We start from the raw sequence: 24109 nt of genomic DNA, 5'->3' as shown, positions 1-24109 counted from the left end.
AACTGAGATTCTCCTTCCCTGAAAGCAACAAACCTGTGTAGGGCAAACAGTAACTGGATACAGACTTCTGTTCGCTCCCCCAGTTAGAGCACAGTGGGCGTAAGCTCTCATAGGAAGAGAGGATGTTTACAGAGGGAAGTTTCTGTGAGCATGAGAGTGAGGGGGAGCTGCTGCTGGTGCTTCAGAGGAACAGACAGCTAGGATGGTATTTAAAAACAACAGCAACCAAGAAAGAGATTTTATTGGTGGCTAAGGACAACTAGGGGATAAGGCCTTTTTGTCCCTATGAGATCTGACAAGATTCTGAACCTCTTAAGAAGGGCAGAGCCTGCTCAGCGTTTTGTTGGGAGCCTGCAGAGGAAAACACGTACTACAGGAAGGTGGCATTGATGATTTCAGTACATGGCATTTTTTCCCCCTCTGAGTCAGTGTTGGACCAGTGCCCCAACCTAGTATTTAGAGGGCCTGTGCTATTGGTTCAAAACCACCATGCTGAGTACATGTAGTTATTAAAGATTCCATGACAGTTTTTACAGGAGTGATGGCCCTTATGTGCTGGTCAAATTCTAAGTTGGGCAACTGCATTCTGCTTGTTTAAATTATCCCTTCACATGAAGTTCTTCCTCCCTTTCTGTTGGAGACTGTTTCATAGTATTGCTGTGCATTAGATATCACAGAATGGGTGAATGATACAAAAATATTGTCATGAATATTCATTCAGCCTGAACTATGAATTTCAGCCATGTTAACACCACTCTTTGTGACCATATATATACTTGGACATGTCAAATTTTGGTCTTGCATGCTTGAAATATTCATCAAAAGTGAATTTTGAATTCCCTTGCTGCAAACATTTGTACCAGAAACCTGATAATCAGTGTTATGCACATCCAATCAGGAAACTGAAATAAAACTACAGTAGAACCTTAGAGTTACGAACACCAGAGTTACGAGCTGACCAGTCAATCCCACACACCTCTTTTGGAACTGGAAGTACGCAATCAGGCAGCAGCAGAGCCAAACAGAAAAACAAAAACAAAAAAGCCCAGAACGGTGTTAAAAGTAATAAATAAATAAATAAATAAAGGGAAAGCAGCATTTTTCTTCTGCATAGTAAAGTTTCAAAGTCAATTAAGTCAATGTTCAGTTGTAAACTTTTGCAAGAACAACCATAACGTTTCGTTCAGAGTTACAAACATTTCAGAGTTATGAACAAGCTCCATTCCCGAGGTGTTCGTAACTCGGAGGTTCTACTGTATATGTCTTCTCTGACCAATAGCAACTAGCAACACAGAGCTCAGATTTCAATTACTGAATCGCCAGGAAGACAGTAAATGGAATTAGTGAAAAAAATCATTGATTAGTTTGGAATAATTAATAAATTTGGAAAAAAAATGTGATTGGCTTGTGGATATTCTCTGAACAGAAAAAGAAGGAAAATTCATTGAATAAATTATTTGCTACCTATTTGCTCCAACTTTATTGTGCACTGTTGAGCAGCTGCTGTGTTTATATAGGGATGCCTGTTGTTGGGTGGTGGTGGAGATGATTTCTGCATATAGCCAAATTGATATAAAACTTTAGGACCCTTCAGGATGAAAGCTAGCTAGTGTGGGTATGTCTACCCAAGCTGCAACCACCAATTGCATTGTAGACATACCCTTGGGGTGGACTCTGCCCAATTGCCTAAACCTTGGCTTGTATTAGTTTTATGCTACTGCTTGGGGAAAAAAGAACTTTAGTTTTGTAGCTTGTGTTTCTTTTCCTTCTGCTGGACTCAGCTATGTACCCTGTTTCCCCGAAAATAAGACAGTGTCTTATATTAATTTTTGCTCCCAAAGATGCGCTAGGTCTTATTTTCAGGGGAGGTCTTATTTTTCCTGGAGCTTCGGGGCCTTATATTCCGGGGTGGCCTTATTATCGGGGAGGTCTTATTTTCGGGGGGATGCCTTATATTACAGCGAGAGGCAAAACTGGAAGTAGGTCTTATTTTCGGGGGATGTCTTACTTTCGGGGAAACAGGGTATGTACTTATCAAATACAACCACCCTGAGTTGCCCCCGTGGGTTATATATTTACTGTGGGCAATTACACAGTATCTGGCCCCCCATGTACAAAGTCAGCTGTCCCTTAATACTGCTTTAATACTGTCAGGATGATAGACACACACCTTACTGTGGTGACCTCAGGTAATCCACGCCCCAATTTGCTGGTCACTTATAGCTCTTGGGGTGGGAGGGTGTTGATAATGAAGAGACAGGCTCTGTGTAAAGAAACTTTTTTGTTTGCCTTTTGTTGTATAATCTAAGTTGTTTTTTATTCATCTTTTCTATCCACTGTCCCTCAGCTCCCAAATTCAGGCTACAATATTTAATGCTGTAAAACTAGACCTCTTATGTTAGTACATAATTTACTGTATCAGTCTCGCTAATGTACTTGATAGATAAAATTGCTGTCAAGTGAGACCTATGCAAACAGAGCCATCTTTCAGAGGGGAATGCATGCAATTAACAAACGTCATGTACTGGAAAGGGGTAATGCTGAGACACCATGGAGGCTGAGGACGTGGGGTGGAGAATACTCACAGGAACATGATTAGAATCTGTGTAAGGAGATCCAGAAGCAGCAAGAAAGAAGAAACGAGAAAATATTTAGGCCCTTGTGATTTTTTTTGACTACTGCAGTGAGTAAGGGCTGCAAAACTGCATTCCTTGTTCTCGATATCTGTTTAGACATCCAGTTCAAATTGTGTACAAAAACAAGACAGCAATTTGTGCCTGTATCTGTGTTTGTACAGTGTCTAGCAATATGGGGCCCTATCCTTTGGTGGCCCTTAGGCACCAGTAATAAACATGGTTAATAATAAATAGTTAACTGTTGAAAATTGCCCTTTGGCAATGGGGAGAAGTGAGGGTTCTTTGCTTGCTTGAAAATGCCTTATTCTGTGTTTGGTAGAATGATGGTTTTGGGTAACGTAGTCATCCATGGCTTGTGCAAGGCCCTCTTCGTGAGGAGCAGCTGCCAGGTGGATCTTTTAGGGCTTGTCTTCACTATCATGCTACATTGATGCGGCAGTAACGCATCTGGTGAAGACATGCTATGTTGATGGGAGAGCACTCTCCCATCGACATAATTACTCCACCTCAATGAGAGGCGGAAGCTATGTCGGTGGGAGAGTGTCTCCCACCAACATAGCGCGGTGTAGACAGCGCTTTAAGTTGATGTAACTTACGTCACTCAGGGGAGTGGCTTTTTTCACACCCTGGAGCAATGTAAGTTACATCGACTTAAGCAGTAGTGTAGACAAGCCCTTAGGCTATGTCTGCACTGCACAGTCATCCTGAGAAATCAGCACCTGGGCTAACCTAGCCCAGGTGTGACAGGCCCCGCAGCAAATCCCTCCTGTGTTACTGCATTCTCACTGTTTCTGCACTCGCCAATGAGTATCCTGAGGCATATTCTATGGTTCTTTGTGATGAGATACTATAGGATTTGTTCCTAGTCAATTGTGTAAATTGCAGGAGAACTTGTCTGTCCTCTGGGGGGGAATTGTGGGATGGCATTGGAGGACTATGAGCACTCGACTGATTTTTGCCTCCATTCCCACTGCAAAGTGGTCAGGTTCCAGGCCGAATGAAAGAGGCGCTTGGGTTCTAACCCACCCCTGAGCCGTGTAAGCTACCCCGGGCTTAAAGCGCCTCCAAACCCAGGTCAGAGGCAGGGGGTCTTGAGGTAAAACCCAGGTCAGTCCCCAGGTTAACTGTGCAGTTATATGCTTAATATGAACGTATTTGCAGTCAAAGGTACCTAGAAGCTAGCACAGGTGCCTTTTTATGTACTATAAATAGAAATAAAATGAAGTCAAATTACTCAGTTGTTGGGCAGATTTGTGGCCACATTTAAAGAATGTAACTTCTGTGTACATGCATGCAACTTTGTACAGGCAATCACTTACAAATGCAGTTTTTGCATCCTTACTTGTGCACCCGTGCTAATGTGTATATGCAATAAGAGCAAGTGGGTTTTGTACTTGTAAATTATTTATGTGCACAAAAATGTGCATGTTGAAATGACCTGCACATAGCAAAGTTGCACCCATACCAATAGAGATGAGGATGAAGCCTGTTTGAAAATCTGACCCTGTTTACTTGCCTGTAGGTTAATTAGTTTTGTTTCAGGTGAAAAAGCAGATTTTATATATAGTATTGGTGCAACTATGACGACTCAGTGAAGTTGATTGAAGTGGACGGAGGGAAATAAGCCTGCATAATGCTGTGCTTTTCATGCCATGGAGACAATAAAGTACTTTCAGTGGAAAGCACAGCTCTGTGAACATGTGGTTTCAATATTATTATGGTATGTGGTGACTGCTGCTGTGTAAAAGGAATTCAGTACCCCATTTTTTGCATTCAAGCTTTTTAGATGTCAGTTTTTGAATACTGGAGGCAGAGTAAATATAGGAAAAGGGTGTTGTCTCAAAACAACTTAATTTGATCCTTCTCTTGAAGGCAAAGCTTTGAGCACAGTTATCTCTCTGAGTTGCCTTTTCAGATCCCTAAAGGCAGAGTTTGCTCAACTAGTTGAGCTGGCTCTGTCTTGTTTTTTTGTCAAACTGAGAAGTTCCTTCCTGATAAAAACAGAAGGCAGCCTTGCTGATTGGGTGTGGCTTTTGAAAGGATATGACATCAGCCACATCCCTCGCTTTATACAGTGTGGTCTGTCTGATCTCTGGCTGCACACCAAGTGAATGAGGAGGTGTTTCATTAAATCTGCACACAGGTACTCGAGTTACTCTGAAACTGCTGCCGGCACCAAGTTCCAGTCTGCTACGAAGTCTGCTTGACTTGCACACACGGAGTCTGCTTAATAAATTACTTGCATAACTAGGATTTTCATCAGGGAGGATGGAATTTGAACTCTCAAGACCAACTGAGAAGTGAAATAACAGAAATTTGACTGCCCAGTGTGCAATGGATGGTGCAGGAGCAAAGGGAAATGCCAGTAAATACCAGGGAGTGGAAGGACAGTCGCATGCAACTTCTCTATCAAACCCACTGATGAGTGGTAAGTAATATAACTGTATCTATCCAAACAATCTTCCAGATAGTCTTCTGGTGGTGATGGAACGGCCATGAATGGCATATATGCAGAGCTCCAGAAGCGTATTCTCCCTGAAAGCTTGTTTACATGCAGTTCATAGGCAGACAACCGTGTACATGTTCTTGCATTTTCAATGGTATTTATTATGCACGCTTAGTGCTTTCTGACAGTAAAAACCAAACTTTATTTTTAAGCACTTCACAAATATTAGGAATCTGTGTAAAGTTAAATAAGCATTACAATTTGAGCTGGACATAACTGAAAAAGAAGTTGCAACGTGGGCATGTTTGGTTTGCATTATTGCCAGCTGAATGCTCAGTGTTAGCTCAGCGAAAAAAGTTCCTCTTTTGTTTTTAAAGATAGACTAATGAATCTTTGCTAGTGGCATTACAGATATTTGTGGATTATTCTCAAAGGGCCAGGTTGCGAACCCTTTTCTGTCACTGACGAGTAGTTACTTACACAAGTTGCCCCATTCTGTTCACCACTCTGAGTAAGAGGCTCGCAGTCTGGCCCAAAGCGTTTGACAAGCCGATGCGGAGGCAAAAGACACCGTAAATCTCTTTCACATACAGCTTGGTTAGTGGTGTTTCACTTAGTTGTGTTCCTAGGAAGGCTACGCTTTCAGTTCATGGCTAGCGTGCTGGGGGAGGAAAAATGAAGATAACATGCAGTAACATTGCAGTATTCCTCTTTCTTTCATGAGAGCTCTGGAAATCTTCCATTTGTTACTAAACGAAAAAAGAATGGTGCAGTTAGAATAGGAGGAGAACTACAAGGCCAACTGCAGCGCAGAAGTGACCAAGGTCTAGGTCTAGGTTGATTTTGTTTTTTGTGGGGGTGGCAGAATAGTGATAACAATAAAATCCCAAATGAGTCTGGATTTGAGATGGATTCTTCCTAAATGGATGACAGGTTTCCAGCATCTGGAATGAAGGAGGAAAGTCTGTTTGTACAGAGCCTAGCACAATGGGAGCCTGGTCCAGGACTAGGGCTCACAAGCACTATGGTAATATAAAAGATAAATAACCATACGATGAAGCAAAGGGTAATGGCACTAATTTAAGGATTCAAAATAATGTTTAGACAGAAACTTCCAATGAGGCCTAAGAAATGAGACACCCAGCTCCCATTGAAAGTCAGTGTGGCCCAGGCTCAAGGAATGAATACCTCCATAACCCATGGCAGACCCCCAGCATTCCAGGGAACCCCACATGGGGCACCACTGCCCCAGCCTAAATCTGCACTAGTATGCAACACAAGGAAACGTCAAACACTTAAGCTACATACACAGCTCCAGATTGTGATGGCATAACTATGCACTTTCACTCTTGTGGGTACTAGGTTGTCACCTGAATACCTTGTGAATGTATACAATAGCCATGTAGTTCACACATCTGTGTGTAATACCTGCATTTGCATTATACTTCTGTCAGGATAAGCTTGGGACATAAGCTGTAGGTAACAATAAAAGATCAGAGTGTAATTGTTTCTCAGTCCAAAATTTGGAAATGAGTTGAAGCTCATGCAGACTTTGTGATGGCATTGGTTTCAAAATGGGAAAGTCTGAAGGTTTTGGAAGAGACTGAATACAATACAAGTGGTAACCCTACGAGGAATGAATATGTGATGTTGCCAAGAGAGCTTGAAGAGGCTATACTGTAGGGTTAAGACTGACCCAGAAGAGTAGGAGAGTTGTGGGGTTTAAGCCCTTAGATTAGTGATATCCTAATCCCAAAATGTTTCACTAGAAAAACACTAGTACTTGGGCTGATACTAGTAATATTTCTGCTCTTCAATTTTTAGTTGTTCCTTACTGCTGATTCAGGTTTTCTCATGTGGGTGCTCAGAACTGCATGTCTGACAATCATTGACCCCACATAGGAAAAATGTAGGACTATTTTATCAATACACCCAACAAATAAAAACCACTTCCATGACTTCTACTGCAAATGAGCAGAGACAGCGATCCCCATTACTCTAACAACTTGACTATTTCCTTATTCTTTAGGTGATCCCACTTTCCAGCCTGAAAAACCACCATATATTGTTCACGGATAAATGTGATTTAATAAACAATATTCTACATACATTGCTTTTAAAGCAAAATCCATATAATTACGAATAGCATAATGCCCTTCATCAATCAATATAGCATGGCTTGGGCCCACTGTGGCACTATCCATATGGGGACAGATCTTTAGCTGGGGTACAGTACTGTAGTTTCAGTGAAGTCAATGCCGACTTGCTTGTGAAAAAAAGTGAGCCGCTACCAAATTAAAAAAAGAATATATTTTTCTCTAGAAGTACCACAAAATGGGTTATTCAGAAAGACTTACTGCACAAATGTCTGCACTCCATGCACTGACTACCACCAGGAAGGGTGCATTAAGGGCATGTCATTCCTCCCATTTGGCCCATTGATTCCTCTAGATTCCACAGATCTGAGTAATCTTTTTTTTTTACAGAGGAGTGAATCTTTCTTCCCCTTTGAATTCATGATCTTTGTCTGCATTCCAGTCTCTCTCCTCTGCTGAGCTGATTTCAGCCTGCCTTTTTCAGAGACATCACAGGAGATAAAGAAGTGTTCACCTCTGGGAAAAATACACTGTCCCACCTGTTTGTCCGTCTGTGATAAGAACCCCTATTGTAAGGGCTTCATTCCATCTGCAGAAGTTAGTTCAGACTTGTCTGCCAACATGCTGTACCAGGTACCAGTGAAGATATTTCACTCTGGCCTCAACCTGATTTGAGCTGTTCACTTTGGGATAGCAATCAGAGTTCCACTGGGATTGCCCCATCCTTTCTCTTAACCCCTTTAGGACAAGTATTGTTGAATTGTTATCCCAAGAGAGTTGCAGAGGCTTCACTATGCACTCCAAATTCCTTTCAATTTACTTTATTTGAATAATATAATAAGCCTCACAGATTGGACTATTGTTATCAGATGTGTGCGACTATTACCTTTTTGAATTATCATTTGGTAAACTGCCCAGAGGCTTCAAGTCTGGGAAAATGTGAAATGCTTTAAAATTTGCCTCATTTTTGTTCCTTTAGTAACTCATTGTTTCAGACACAACAAAAGCCAAATTCACCTAGGATATCCCGATACCACCATCCCTAAAATATTACCATTCATGATTTACCTGCTACAGAACTTTATAAATCACAGACATTGCACTAGTATATGTCCAAAATTGCCATCACTGGTCTGTGTCATGTGTCGATGTAATATCTTTCAGTTGTTATCATTAAAAATAAAAGAGGAGTAATCCAGTGGCCTAAGACCTGGTCTACACTGGGGGGGGGTGTCGATGTAAGATACGCAACTTCAGCTACGGGAATACCGTATCTGAAGTCGACATATCTTATTCCGACTTACCTCCCGTCCTCACGGTGCGGGATCAACGGCTGCGGCTCCCCCGTCGACTCCGCTACCGCCGCTCGCTCCGGTGGAGTTCCGGAGTCGACGGGGAGCGCGTTTGGGGCTCGATATATCGCATCTTAACGAGACGCGATATATCGATCCCCGATAAATCGAACGCTACCCGCCGATACGGCGGGTAGTCTGGACATACCCTAAGTCAGTGGAGGTATCTGACTAGCAGCTCATGGCTTAAAAGGTAGTGGCTGCTAGCCAGGCATTTTCTGTGTCAGGTCCATAAGTCTCAAACATATTTGTTTCCTCTCTTGATCCACCAGAGCTAAGATTTGTTGACCGTATGTGCCTGCTGAAGATCTCTGTTATTCTCTCGAAAGGGTAAAGGATTTTTGGTGGCTTATTTGATTACTTATGGGGGACTCTTGATGGTTAAATGTTCTATTTCACATATGTGATACTGATTGAATAGTGCGGTCAGATAGCTCATGCCACAAAGCCTTTTGTGTTAAGGATATTGATCCTTTTGCTATTATTTCAGTATTTGTACAGGTGCCTAATGCTAAGAGAAGTAATTTAAAATAAATTAATTAATAAATTCAGCAACCAGGGAAATTAAACATAACGGTCCATAGACATAAATGTGAGTATTCTTTCACATATTTGTGTGGATCTACCAAGTCCAGGGATGGCTGGCAAGTCTTATGAAATATATCCAGTTGGTCTTTTGCCTGACAAATACCAAATAAATCTTTCTCTCTCTTTAAAAAAAAATAATTTGCCAATTCCTGTATCAAATTGTAACCATAACAATTTCCCCAGTATAAAAGACTCTTTCAGATCCTATCACAGCCATCCATGCTGACACATGTCCATCAAAACCTTCCAAATGTCAGTGCATTTGCAGACTGTCACATGTCTAATATCAATTTTTAAATACCTAGACTCCCTGGAATCAGTAGTTCAAGTCCTAGCTTGATTTAGGACTTCATCTTTTAAAGGTAGATAAACTGACTTCCATCTATTTTACTGTATGCAGGCCTTTCAGACAAGACCTTAAAACCCAAGGATGTGTTTGCTTATGTGGACATGAATGATCTCAGAGCAGTTCTCGCAGTAGTAGGGATATTTCCTCATGTCCTTGGATGAAATTTCACTCCTCACACCCACTACTGCTGTGCAGTGTGCTGGTTCCCTGGATTGTTGCTAAAAGTTGTTTGCATTTCAGTGTTTTGCTTTAGGCCTGGAATCCTGCAAGGGAATCTGAGGGAGTGGTCAACACTTGCACCTGCTTCGGATCCTTTACTTCAGTTATCATTTGCAGAGCCCTTTGAAAGTCTGGAGTTATGTTTTTGTTTGTTTTTAAAGTGGCTGAGACAGGATTGAATTTAGTGAGCCAATGTTATGGTGGTTTAGTGTTGCTGCAGGGGAGCAAATCAGTAAGAAATTGGGTGGTTCTTGCCTTTTGGGAGAGTCCACTCTCTTCAAATCCCTCCTTAAAACTCACTTTCCCCAGGAAGCCCACCAATGCTAATTTAAAGCACTTTGACCTTCCCATTAAGTGTTAAAAATAAGCAAACAACATGCTAAGACAGATCCTTCCTCTGGGTCTCCCCTGTACATTTTGTATCTAATTTTTGTGGCTTTAATGGTACAGAGTGTAGTAGGAAGAGCGCCTGAAACATAAGCCCTTGTATTAGAGGCCTAGTATGAGGCAGGACCTGCTTTCAGAATTTGGCAAGAACCGGGCTGATATTGCAGAAATACACATTTCTAAGAAGTACTAAACACAGAGGACTTACGCAAACACATTTTGATATTAAGTGGTACCAAAATATTCTGATATTAGGATGGTACAAAAACATTTCCCAAGGATAACAGGAACACACTGATTCCTTTTAAAAGATAAGGTTAGGATGGCAGTATGTAATAGAGATGTTTTGATTGAACCAACATGGACAAGGTGATGGGTAATAACTAGGGCTGTCAAGCGATTAAAAAAAATTAATCGTGATTAATCGCACTGTTAAACAATAATAGATTAGCATTTATTTAAATATTTTTGGCTGTTTTCTACATTTTCAAATATATTGATTTCAGTTACAACACAGAATACAGAGTATGCAGTGCTCACTTTATATTTATTTTTATTACAAATATTTGCACTGTAAAAAACAAAAGAAATTGTATATTTCAATTCACCTAATACAAGTACTGTAGCCCAATCTCTTTATAATGAAAGTTGAACTTACAAATGTAGAATTATGTACAGAAAATAACTGCATTCAAAAATAAAACAATGTAAAACTTTAGAACCTTCAAGTCCACTCAGTCCTACTTCTTGTTCAGCCAATCGCTCAGACAAACAAGTTTGGTTACAATTTGCAGGAGATAATGCTGTCCACGTCTTGTTTACAATGTCACCTGAAAGTGAGAACAGGCATTCGCATGACACTGTTGTAGCCGGCATCGCAAGATATTTACATGCCAGATGCGCTAAAGATTCATATGTCCCTTCATGCTTCAACCACCATTCCAGGGGACATGTGTCCATGCTGATGACGGGTTCTGCTCGATAACAATCCAAAGCAGTGCCACCAACAGAAGGTTGAATTTCTTTTTTGGTGGTTCGGGTTCTGTAGTTTCCGCATTGGGGTGTTGCTCTTTTAAGACATCTGAAAGCATGGTCCACACCTCGTCCCTCTCAGATTCTTAAACCTTGGGTCGAGTGCTGTATCAATCCTTAGAAATCTCACATAGGTACCTTCTTTGCATTTTGTCACATCTGCTGTGAAAGTGTTCTTAAAATGAACATGTGCTGGGTCATCATCTGAGACGGCTATAACATGAAATATATGGCAGAATGCTCCACTGGGAGCTGCGGGCGGCCGTGCAAATTTAAATAAACTGTCTGGCGGCCCACCAGCGGATTATCCTGACAGGCCATATGCAGCCCACGGCCTGCAGATTGCCCACCACTGCCGTAGAGTCTGCCAGGTGCTATTACCGTGCATTGTCAACAATAAACCTGTCCTCGTGCCTTTGTACCTTAACGGGTCTTGTGGTCATTGGGCAGTTTGCTCGAGGTGTGCTATGCCGGCTGTCTGCGCAGAGCTGGGACAGCACACGCGAAGAACACACACACATAGCCGAACATCTAACCACACAGAGCACACAGCAGATGCTTAATTCCTATTGTCATTACAAGAATTCTGACCACCAAAACTTGAGGTACAAAGTCAACGGGTAACACAATTACCCCTGGGTATCTTGGCACCAACCACGATCAACTGTTGTTAGTTCTAGCCCATTTCTGGCTATTAGTAAATAATTTAGCAGCTGCAACCTTTTCAAAATATCTTCCTTTTAAAATTGGTAAAGTATGCTGAGCTTGAAAAACCCCCAAAGGTATTATAAACAATTCAGAGCTAGTGGCAGGCTGTGCTGTATAAATTACTCTTTTGTCCTCAATGGGAACTTAGTTGCTTAGTGCTTGTTTAAAAGACAATTTGCATTCTCATAAAATGTATCTTGCTTCTTACTCCCTCCAAATGAGTTAAGGCTGGCAGCTCAGGTAATAAAACACCTTGACCAGAACCATTACTACTGCTGAATGCAGCAGCAACGCAAGCAATGTATTAAACAAGTGGAAATCACATAATACTTAAGAATCACATTAGAAGGAAGCAGATTTACTAAATTCCTGGCCGTCACCCAGTTTAGATAAAGTCAGGCAATGAAATAGTCCATGAAATTCTTAACACTTCTCTTCTCTTTCTGCAGATTTCGTTTCAGACTGGTCTCCCTTACATGATGCCTCTATCCACGGGCGTTTGCTTGCTCTGAAGAAACTCATCAATCAGGTATCATTTTATTGGGGAGATGAACATTCTGCTTGCTTTGCTCATTGATCCCGTTGTTGAATGCAGGCTGTATTTTATATTGTAAGATATCTGAGATTAGTACAGTGAATTCCACTTGTGATGGATGGTTTTATTATAGCCAACTTATTATCTATGCAAAGCCATATAAATGAAAGCCTGGATTCTGCAAGCAGTTATGCATGTGCTTAACTCTTGCACAAGTAGTCCCATGCAAGTCCACGGGACTACTCATATACTTCAAGTTAAGCACATGTGTTAGTGTTTGCAGGATTAGGGCCTAAGTGAGCTTTATCCTTCTCTCCTGTTGAGACACCGGTTGGAGGAGAGCAGTTATTGGGGAAATGCCCTGTGTGACATCTGCAAGATCTCATGAGACTCTTTCATAGTTGAAGGATTTGTGGTAGAGCTAAATAAAATATTTGTAATTCAAGGTTTGCTTTTCCATCAAAACTTGCTCCTGAAATCATGGAGGTTTCTGGAAAACAACTTGATAAAATCCCTGAATTTCTTGACAAAATTGCAAATAAGATATTCACAAAAATCAAAAGGTCACTTTTATTTGAGAAGTCACAATTCTAAATCTTGACGGAATAGGTCACATGGCACAGTGGATGATATAAACGGCTGGGAGTCAAGATCATTCAAAGAAATTTAAAATATGTAAAGCACTATATAAGTAGTCAGCATTACTGTTATTGCCTCCAATAATATTTTCTGTTATTTTACAAGGGGAGCAGTGTTAACCTCATTACAGCAGATCATGTGTCTCCTCTCCATGAAGCCTGCTTAGGGGGCCATCCTGCTTGTGCTAGTGTCCTATTAAAACACGGGGCTCAAGTAAGTATAACACAGATGTTTAGAAGCAGATCTATGAAACTCAGTTTTCCCTGCAGGATAATAATTGGTTTACTGAACGATGAGAAGAAAACCATAGGATTGCATGTTGAGATGTCTACAGCGTGTTATGTAGGAGGAATTGTGTGATGTGAAGGAATGTACCACAATGAGTTAAACAATAAAAAGCCCAGTTGTATTTTTAAAAAGTCTATTTCAAGCTCCTGATATTGTAAGCTGTATGAAAAGAATGAACCCTGCTAGTGTTTTCTGAACCAAATTCTAATGTAAATTAAAGTCCATTTACACTACTCTGGTGGTGTAAAGGAGCTTAACGTGGATGTAAATACCATTTACATTTTAAGGTCCCCTTACACTTTTGGAGGAGTGTAAGTATAATTAAGATGCTGGGTCTTGTAGATTTTTTTATTTAATTATTTTGACTGGACCAAAATATATTGAACAGCCATTCCAAAAAGCACAGTGAGGCTTAATTTATAATATAATATGCTATGATAAAATATGAAATATAAAAGTTTATACTTTGCATGTACACTGTGCCTAGCTTAACTCTAAGCATATTGACACTTTTTACATAAAAGACACTTTTTAATAAAGCAACAAAAAAGTGCAGATATAAGCAGACCCTGCCATTATTATTATTTATATTTTGGTTTTATATATTCATAGATTCTCAGGCCAGAAGGGACCATTGTGATCATCTAGTCTGTATAACACAGGCCACAGAACTTCTCTGAACAAAGTCCTAGAGCACATCTTTTAGAAAAAACATCCAATATTGATTTAAAAATTGCAAGTGATGGAGAATCCACCATAACCCTGGATAAATTGTCGCAATGGTTAATTACTATGGCCCTACCAAATTCACGGTCATGAAAAACATGTTACGGACCGTGAAATCAGGTCTTCCACTGTGAAATCTGGTGTTTTGTGTACTTTTACCCTATACAATACAGATTTCATGGGGGATACCAACGTTTCTCAAATTCGGGGTTCTGACTCAAAAGGGAGTTGCAGGGGGGGTGTCTCGAGGTTATTTTAGGGGGGCTGCGGTATTGCCACCCTTACTTCTGCGCTGCTGCCTTCAGAGCTGAGTGGCTGGAGAATGGCGGCTGCTGACTGAGGGCCCAGCTCTGAAGGCAGCAGCGCAGAAGTAAGGGTGGCAATACCATACCATGCCATCCTTACTTCTGTGCTGCTGCTGGTGGCAGCTCTGCCTTCAGAGCTGGGCTCCCAGCCAGCAGCCACTGCTCTCTAACTACCCAGCTCTGAAGACAGCGCCGCCACCAGCCGCAGCATAGAAGTAAGGGTAGCAGTACCGCAACCCCCCCTACAATAACCTTGTGACTCCTCGCCCTTCCCCCCGCTCCCCCTGCACAACTCCTTTTTGGGTCAGGACCCCTACAGTTACAACATTGTGAAATTTCAGATTTAAATAGCTAAAATAATGAAATTTACAATTTTTAAAATCCTATGACCGTGAAATTGACCAAAAGGACTGTGAATTTGGTAGGGCTCTATTAATTACTCTCACAGTTAAAAATGTACACTTTATTTCCAGTCTGAATTTGTCTAGCTTCAACTTCCAGCCATTGGATTGTGTTATACCTTTCTCTAGTAAGCTGACGAACCCATTATCAAATATTTGTTCCTCATGTAGGTACTTACAGATGGTAATCAAGTCGCCTTAGCCTTCTCTTGATTAAGCTAAATAGATTGAGCTCCTTGAGTTTAGTCTCGGCTATAGCACTCAGAATGTTCTAGGCACTTACCATACATATAGGAAGAGACAGTCCCTATCCCAAAGAGTTTATAATCCTGCAAAAAAGTATGTGCACACTTAACTTTATACACGTGATTAGTCCCACTGACGTTAGCCGGACAAATCACATGCATAAATGCAGTACAGTGTAAATATGCAGGATCAGCGCCTAAAAAAATCAGGAAGCACATAAAAAATGGAGAGGAATTGAGACAATGTACAAGCAAAGTGCCCAGAGTGGTGATGAATACAAATCTCATGACATTTCTGTTCGTTTTTTTTATTTTCCCAACAGAAAGTATTGACTTTTCACTGAAAAATTGAAAACTGAATATTTTTGTTGGAAAACCTAAAATGTTAATTCACAAAGGTCACCATCATATCTACCTCCTGGGAGTTCTAGGTCAGGTGTTTCATGCCAACATTCTCCTCGATGGGATGGGCTCCCTGTTTGGACTTCATCTCCCATGATGCACCACGGTCTCCCCTCTTGCTAAGCCACCATGGTATATCATGGAAGCCCCTAGCCATGGTGCATCATGGGAGATGTTGTCCCGCTGGATAATCTGGCCCATACAGGACAACGGGAGCATGATGACCCCAGACAACTCCCATGAGCACTATGGTGGTATTTCTGAGTCAAATAGTTTTCAGGTTTGGAAAAAAAATGTGTGTTTTTCCAATGAAAAGTTGATATTTTCAACAGAAAGTAGACCCTTTTTGCAAAAAAAAAAAAAAAAAATATTTTAATTGAATACTCTCAATTTTTCATAGAAAACAACAGTTTTTATGAAAATATTCACCCAGCCCTAGTTAAAATATTCCCAGATCATTACTGTTTTTAAAGAAACGACTTGCCTGTTGTTTTTCCGTCAGGTGAATGGAGTTACTATTGATTGGCATACTCCTTTGTTCAATGCCTGTGTCAGTGGCAACGTGGCCTGTTTGAATCTATTATTACAGCATGGAGCCAGCCCACATGCACCATGTGATCTGGCTTCCCCTATCCATGAAGCTGCTAAGAGAGGTAGGTTACTCAGTCAAGAGTCGGAATTACTTTTCCTTTTACCAACACCTCGAAGTTGAAGTTAGTGAGAGAAAGGAAAGATCAGTCGGTATATTGAATTCATGTAAAATACAAATATATCATTGATAGAACCATGATACTTGTTCTCAGTGCTGGTATCACAGTTTCTACCATCCTGTCTTCGTCCGTGACACCTGCTCCTGAAGTCCCTAATCAGCTCCTGAGGTCCTGGGTATATGAGGTGACCTCTCTTAACTTCCTCCACCACACAAAATGGCTCCCAAGCCCTCACACCTACTTGCATTGCTGTGAGGGTTCCTCTAACCTGAACATTGCCCTTGGGCCTCCCACAGCTTGACTACTGTCATTTGGGTGGAGGGAAGGGTGCAGGTGTTTCCTTATCTGGTAATTATCTCTCCTCGGTCCCCAAAATGGCGCTGTTCATTGGAGGGGAAAGTATCCCACCGACAGTGTTGCTCTGGCCTCCATCTACCACAGCTTGACAAAACAATTTTAACAGGTTGAACTTGAACTTCTCACCTCCTAAATTATCAAACGTGTCCGCCATAAGGAGAATTCTGTGAAGAGAGAATTACTGTGAATTTTCTGAAAGCACTGGAAATCAATACAAATTTTCACAGACACTTCCATTTCCTAGTAAGCGCTTCATGAAGCAAGGACTCATATTTCTACTACTGTTGTAGTCTTATGGACAAGAAGACTGCTTTAGTGCCTTGATGGTGAACAAATGCCATTTCTACTTTCCATTAAGTATTGAGAATGGATAATGATCTCACATTAGCTAGCAATAGGCATACTAAAATGAGACCCCATAAAGAGCAAAATATTTCAGCTAATAAATGAGATACAAGAACCTAGGAAGTAACTGGGCTGCCTTGCAAAGACCTTCCCTGATTTAGCTTGGCTGTTTGTGTTTTTCAGTGCAGATTTAACCCAGCAAATAAAATGCATTCCTTTGAAGATGTCATGGCATAATTTGGTCATGTGTGTAATGTAAACTCTCCCCCCTTACATGGTAATATTCCTAATGGCTATTGTTCCCTTGACCAGACGAGAGAGAGAAAGAGAAAATGAGGATTCCAATCTCTTGAAAAGAGACTGGGGAAAAAGGGGCCATTATAGACAGGAAATCAAAAATGGCAGAGATGACTGTTTGGATGAGCACCTTTGAGACTATTGTTGTCTGTGAGCTGTGTCACCTGCTGCTTCTCTCCTCCATCCCACCAAAATGATTCATTATGGGATGGATAGACAAGGGCATTTTGAATGTATCAAAATACTGGAGTCTGGGGAGAGGAAAAAATGGAAATCTAAAATCTCTTGCCAAATCAATGGAGCTTTACTGATCTACACTGGGGGGGAGGGGAAGAGTTATCTGGGCCACAAAATGAGGAGCCTTCAGAAACCCCTTATTTTTATTATTTGACCCTCCTTTATCCTTTCAAAGGACATATTGAATGTGTCGAATCCCTCACATCCAATGGAGTAAATATAGACCTCAACATCAAACATCTGGGTACTCCGCTTTATGTGGCTTGTGAGAATGAGCAGGTAGCCTGTGCCAAGAAGTTACTTGAATCAGGTAAAAAAAAAAAAGTAAAATGTTCTTTTATTTTCTGTAACATCTCTTTATACTCTGTCCTCATCCAAGGCTGAGGGGTACTCACACGCTGGAATTCTGAAACATTTGAATCGTGTAGGTAGCTCTGAGTATTGTAGTGGAATTTTAAGTTGACTAGAAGGGATATAGCCACACAACTCCCATTGAAACTACATGCGCCTCGAGCAGGGGGCCGGATTGCACTGAGCCCTGCATTCTTGGATCCTTTGTACACCAGTGCAAGGGCCAGACGCAAACATGGTCATCCATTCAGCAAGATGCTTAAGTGTGTGCCTCACTTGTAGCACAAGTGGTCCTGCTCAGGTCAATGGGGCTCCTCATATGTGTAAAGTTAGGCATGTGCCTAAGTACTCTACTGAACTGGGGCCTTGGCTTGTGCAATCACATCATGCAAACACTGGAAGACCGGAGCACCTCCCGCAGTGCTAGCAACTCCACAGGTGGTGGGAAAGGGGATGTGGGGTTTGAGAGCAGAGCTGTGTCCTTTCCCTACTCCACAGTATCCAGCAGACTGGTCTGTGGCCCGTAAGAGGGTACAGCAGGTCCCACTGCTGTGTGTGGTCCCCCAGAGCAGAGGCACAGCCTTAGGCAGAGTGTCTCAAGGAGCTTTCATTGATTCACAGACTCCCCTCATCCCATGCCAACACAGGTAGTGGTTTAAAGCCATAATCTAGCCCCTAACTATTAAAATTCATTTCTAGGAGGGTAGTGGGAACCTCCATTGCTGCAGGTTGGTCAGAGACCTAGGAAGTAGCAAAGGAAATGGGATGGTCCAGCTATGACTTTTTTTTTACTAATGTGATCATATTCTTGGTCCTACCTTATTTTCAGGAGCAAGTGCAAATGGTGGCAAAGATCTGGACTCTCCTCTCCATGTGGCTGCCAGGAATTCCAACGCTGACCTGGTGCACTTGCTGATTGACTTTGGAGCAGACGTGAGAGCTAAGAATGCAGAAGGCAAAAGGCCAGTGGAGCTGGTTCCACCAAGCAGCACTTTAACACAAATATTTGTGCAGAAAGAAGGTGTCCTTTAATATTTGTTTTATTCAAATCCTAACCTGTAGGTGGCTGAAAAAAGGGCACATTATTTACTATGCTGCTCTTCATGTTCTGTATCATGGAGCAAAACTGAAAATAACTGGGCTCAATTCTGCCCTCAGATATTTGGACACAATGTCCATTAACATCAGAGTATTAATTTATGAAATATTATTATTATTTTTAAAAGACTTTATGGAGATTCCAGTCTCAGCAAAAAGGAATTTCCAGTCACTACAAATGCTATAGAGTATTATTTGCATACCATGCACCTGTGGCCCCCCAGAGTTTTCAGTGAGAGTCCAGGGCATCAGTGAACAGACTTGAAGCTTGTAATGTGTCACAGAAATGAGCTTAGGAGACATAGTAAGCAGAAGAACACTTACAAATCAACTGGGAACTTTCCTCTTTCTGACTATCAGTGTTCTTCTTGGGACTGGCCCTAAATCCACTGAAGTCAACTGGAAACTTTTGATTGACTTTAATGGGTTCTGGATCATTCCTGGGTAGTGTTAAGCTAGTGATTCTCCTTGGAGCATGTTAACAAATTTGAAAAGGATAGAAAGTAACCTCAAATTATCCAGTGAGAGTTGAGCCCGATTACCAGAGAGCAGAAATATACCCACTGAGTTTAAATAACGTAATTTTTGTGGTACAAGTCCAGCAAATGCCAGGAAAAATCTGTGTTAAAGTACAGCTGGGAAGCTTTTAATTCATGCAGTATAAAAACAGTAAATGGACTGTAACCGTGATCTATTTCCTTGCCTTTTGCTTTATATTTTTGGGTCAAAACCTTAAGAAGTAGCAAAATGTGTCTGAAAATTAATTTCTCTGTGTTGCTTTTTTGCAAAAGGTTGTAAAATATATCCCAAGAGGTGGTACAATAAGTATGTATGGTATGTGTTTATTAAGGTCCTATATTATGTCCTGCAGAATCCAGCCCTTCCAATCTTTAGGTTTGATTCTTAAACTTTTTAAAAAGCAGCTGTTATTTACCTGTAAATCAAAATGGTTCCAAATCCATTTTGTTTTATTGGGTATATTATATTCATGAATTCTGGGGAAAAATCCTATGTGTTTGCCATGTAAATGTGAAAAATGCTTCTGGTCAATAGAGTTACATTCCTATAATGTATTCATTTAGAACTTCCTATGGAGGTAGTAAACAGCAGTTAGTATCATTATGTTAAACAAGATACTGCTGGTATGATCCACCACTATATTACTCCAGTTTTATGCCAATGTGACTCTTTTGAGATCAGTGGAGTTACACCAGTGTAAAACTGGAATAACACAGTGAGAAATCAGGCCCTGTGTGTGTAGTCAATAATATTATGAAAACAATCACATGATGCTACGTGGCACAGATATTTGGTCTTTCAACACATTCTGCCATACACACAGCTGTATGTTACAGAACTCAAATCCTCTTTCTGTTAGATGTCTGACTCACATCACATGTGTTTATCTGAGATAAAAGAATATGTCATGCATGCCCAGGGAGCAGCCACAGAACCATATGTAACATTGGAAGGGCTGAGTTGAGAGGGCTGGACAATAAAATTCTGGCGACCATTTTGCTACTGAGTAGTGTTTCCCAAATGTTCTTCAAAATTCCTTTTTCTGAGTAAGTTCCAGGTTTGCTAGCAGCTGGTTTCTAAATTGTCTGGTCTGAAGCAATTGAAAACAGATGTGAAAATACACAGCCTTTTGTTTAACCTTCAAGTTCCCTTCCTGTAGTGTTACTTCCTTTTGGTTTCATTCAGATTCATTCTATGAGTATGGTTATCTCTGGTACAGGTGTCAGGTGAGCTATAGTATTTCCCACAATCCTGTGCAGCCTCCATTATTCCAGTAGACTCACTTGCTAATCAGAATTGGTTTCCATTCTATTTTCTTTTCCTCCATCTGGTAAATGCTTGGAAGGCTCTACCTACAAATGTGCGGGAAATGGCAGTATATAGGGATTTTTGCTTCAGTAGATGATTGGCCAAAGTACCAGCCCACAGTCACCCATATGAACAGTTATAGAATGTTGTTGCCCCAATCTAATGTTTCACTGCATATGTTTTCTATCTGAACGATACAGATAGTTGTGCGTGTGTTCCAGAGAACTAGCAAAATAAAGAAATAAAACAGCACTACATTGAACTACCTTGAATACAAGAATTACCTTGCATTTTTTGGTTATTTTTCAGAAGAGTGAAATTGATTTTTTAATTTTTTTTAAAACTTTTCTCTTTTTCAGTGAAACATTTCTGCTTTTATGGGAATGTTTTTAAACTTTTAAGAAGTTCTCAAAGAGACATTTATTTATGGGAAGCAAAATAAAATGGAACGCACAATGTAATATTGCAATAGTCACTCCTGTTCCCATGGATGTCAATTGCAGTTTCAAAAGATGAGCCTGGGAGCTTAAATTCACAACTTTGCTAACACTAAAAATCATGGACTGAACAGAGACACTGAATTTATGGCTTATTACAACAATCTGTAACTCACTAACCCCCTCTTTTTGTCCTATGACTGAAGAGGTGTTAATGGGCCACTCTATCTTGAATGGCCCCTTAGAATATGTGCTCACTGCTTATGTTCTACTATCTGTTCCACCTTGCATTTAGCTGTGATGCTTTGAGTACATTTCCCAGATCTGAAGAAGAGCTCTGTGTGGCTCGAATGCTTGTTTCTGTCACTAACAGAAGTTGGTCCAATAAAAGATACTGCCTCACCCACCTTATCTGTCTAACTGCAGTTCTGCCAGTTTCAGCAGGAACAGACCCTGAAGCATGAAGTGATTCTGGTCAGGATTCGCCACTTCCTTGCACCAGACACAGTCTTTTAAACTTGTGTAATGTGGGTATAAAATGCTGCTGTTCTGACTTGGAACAGTCTTGCATTCTCTGTGCACAGGTATAAATGGCAGCATAAGATGCAAAGCAGTGGAGAATCAAGCCCTGTGTATTTACCAGCTTCATTAATACATCTCATTAATACTGCATGTTGACAGTGCTCTTGATACAGCCATTTGCTCAGTAAAACCATCTTTAAGAGAACCCAGCCAGCTGTGAAGAGCTGCTGAAAAAGTGGTAGCTGGAGTGTGGAGGGACACTGAAAACAGCTGCTTTTTAAAGCTGTTACCCAAAAGCAGTACCAGCTGCTTCCACCAGTACCTTCAACTCCCTTACTCACAGCTACTGCCAACACAGCTTCTCTGGTGACCACAAATGCCTTTATCTTCTAGCTTCTTTTAGAAAATCTTAACTGGGACTTACTTTTAGCTGATATCATTGTCTCTGCCTCCCTGATCCCATTTCACTGATTCCCTCTTGCTTTCTAAAATACCTCATAAAGCTCATCTCTTCTTACACTGCTTAAACCCAACCCAATCCTGCCTTCCCCTATTAGTGCGTCCTGCTTGTCTGCTCTCCTTATCTACTCTGACAGTAACTGTTCTGTTGTTGTAACTGCTGTGTATGATGAGATAGCCGTACAAATGACATGTTATATGATCCAACTGTTTTGTATTTAAATACATCATAGTAACTACCTCTTAACAAGAAGGATAAGCCCTCCATTAAGCATGTTATGCTGTTACATTTAAATAAAAGACATAGATTCTTTACTAGGGCTTGCATTATCAGCATGGGACTATTTAATCTTGAAGGTTTAAATAAGGGATTATATATTGCGTCTCGTGCTATGTGTTTATCACTGTTATACTATTATGAATCCTTCTGCAGAAACCAGTGGGCCGCAAACTTGAATCTCACTCCAGGGAAAGGATTTTGAAGGAAGCATTAATCATCTCTTATTTTCAAGCAACATAAAGTATTTAACATTTGTCTTATAGCTTGTAGGAAAATAATACAGCTACTAATCATACCTGTATAAGGATTAAGAATGACTGTGTTTGGTTCCAAGACAACATATTTACGTTGTGGGCTTGACTTACTACTGCTTTGCCTCTTGTTTGCCTCATTTACACCTGGGCAACATGGGGATAAATTGCTTCTACTGGGGTAAGTGAGAGGCGATTTCTCATTTGATAGTGTTTAGCCCCCGTTTTTGCACTAGAATAAATGACTGCACCAGGAGCATAGCAATGGGGAATTGGTCCCTGTGTGCTGTTTTCAGTATTCAGCTACAAAATCTGTTTATGAATGATAATCTTTCTCAGAGCAGGCGCTAGGCATAAGCAGACTAAACAATTGCTTGGGGGTCCTGAGCAGGTCACGGGGGCTCCCATTTGCTTTTTTAGTATGTGTTGTGTGTGGGGGGACCCTCCCCCACAAATAGGCCAACATAGGGCCCCCAGTAGGCTAACACCACTTCTGATCTCCCTTAAAAAACTAACTACCTGCTCCAAACACCTTGTGACTAAAATGATTTGGTAAAGAATTTCCAGTGTGTTGAGTTTTTAGGAGCCTGCAGGAGCTGAGAGCTTGGGAATGTTGCCCTTCAGTAAAGCTGGTCTAGCCTGTACTACACAAAAGTTGGCCTTGTTACATATCTGCAGCTTCAGTTCTGTGACAACTGATCTTGGGACAATAAAATCACATGTTATAACTTGTCTTGTGGCATCTTTCTCCAGGGCCCCTGTCCTTGATGCAGTTGTGCCGCCTGTGCATTAGGAAGTGCTTCGGACACAAACAACATCATAAAATAACTGGACTTCTGCTCCCGGATGAGCTGAAACATTTTCTCCTCCACATTTAAACATTTTGTATTCAAAACCATACCAGTAAAAATAAGGCGAGGTTTGTCATAGTGTTGCCAACTCTTGCAATTTTACCGTGAGTCTTGTGGTATTTGATGTTTCTCTGAAAGCTCCAGCTGCTGGAGTCATGTGTTTAGATGAGAATCTCAATTTTCATTAAAAAGCAAGTAATTTTCTAGCCCTCGTGGCTGTGGAGAAAAACTTGATAACATGAACCAGCTCAGAAACCAGAAAGCAAATAACATGAGGACCAAATTTATCATTTTTTTTAAAGAAAATGATTTTTAAGCTAATCTCATGATTCTTTGAGGCGTGATTTTTGAACGCTTGGGGTTGGCCATACTGCACCAAGTACATGTACTAGTGCAGAGCAAACAATATCTCAGATTTATTAAATAAGAAGGATGGCTGAAGTCTTGCTTTAAGCAGCAACCATCTAGGATGCCCATGTCGGCTATAGAAGATGTTCCACGCTCTTGTTGCCCTTTATGTATAAGGAAACGGAGCCAATTCCAATCCTGCAAAGCAAGTGGGGAGATTTGGCGTGGGAAAACTGGTTAATCATTTGGAGTAGACAATTCAACTCTTTTAAAGATGATCAACAAATTTGCTGAAAATTTCTTCCTTAGAATTCAAAGAAAAGTAAAGGAAAGACAGTGAATGTCAATTATTTTATTGAGTTAGGTTATTTCTGCCCTTCATGTT

At 40.9% G+C, this 24109-nt stretch overlaps 1 protein-coding gene across 1 annotated transcript; it reads left to right on the top strand.

Annotated features, from left to right (window-relative positions):
• The first annotated feature begins 4730 nt into the window (after nucleotides 1-4730).
• LOC113406234 (ankyrin repeat and SOCS box protein 9-like) lies at nucleotides 4731-23527 on the top strand. The gene is made up of 7 exons (XM_026649693.1): nucleotides 4731-5064; nucleotides 12263-12342; nucleotides 13093-13200; nucleotides 15857-16007; nucleotides 17476-17610; nucleotides 18481-18672; nucleotides 23279-23527. The coding sequence occupies exons 1-7, from the start codon at nucleotides 4971-4973 to the stop codon at nucleotides 23401-23403; spliced, it is 885 nt and encodes a 294-aa protein (XP_026505478.1). The 5' UTR covers nucleotides 4731-4970; the 3' UTR covers nucleotides 23404-23527.
• Nucleotides 23528-24109: the final 582 nt, after the last annotated feature.

This window comes from Terrapene carolina, unplaced genomic scaffold (genome assembly GCF_002925995.2).
Source record: "Terrapene carolina triunguis isolate 2854851 unplaced genomic scaffold, T_m_triunguis-2.0 Scaffold23, whole genome shotgun sequence".
In the NCBI taxonomy this organism is placed as follows: Eukaryota; Metazoa; Chordata; order Testudines; family Emydidae; genus Terrapene; species Terrapene triunguis.
The sequence above is the reverse complement of the archived record's forward strand: the minus strand, read 5'-3'. Positions and strand labels throughout refer to the sequence as shown.

Excerpts from the sequence above, each read along its gene's own strand:
- LOC113406234 (XM_026649693.1), top strand. The coding sequence starts at position 4,971 with ATGGATGGTGCAGGAGCAAAGGGAAATGCCAGTAAATACCAGGGAGTG. Across the intron at positions 13,201-15,856 it reads TATTAAAACACGGGGCTCAA|GTGAATGGAGTTACTATTGA; the intron begins GTAAGTATAACA and ends TTTTTCCGTCAG. Across the intron at positions 16,008-17,475 it reads CCATGAAGCTGCTAAGAGAG|GACATATTGAATGTGTCGAA; the intron begins GTAGGTTACTCA and ends ATCCTTTCAAAG.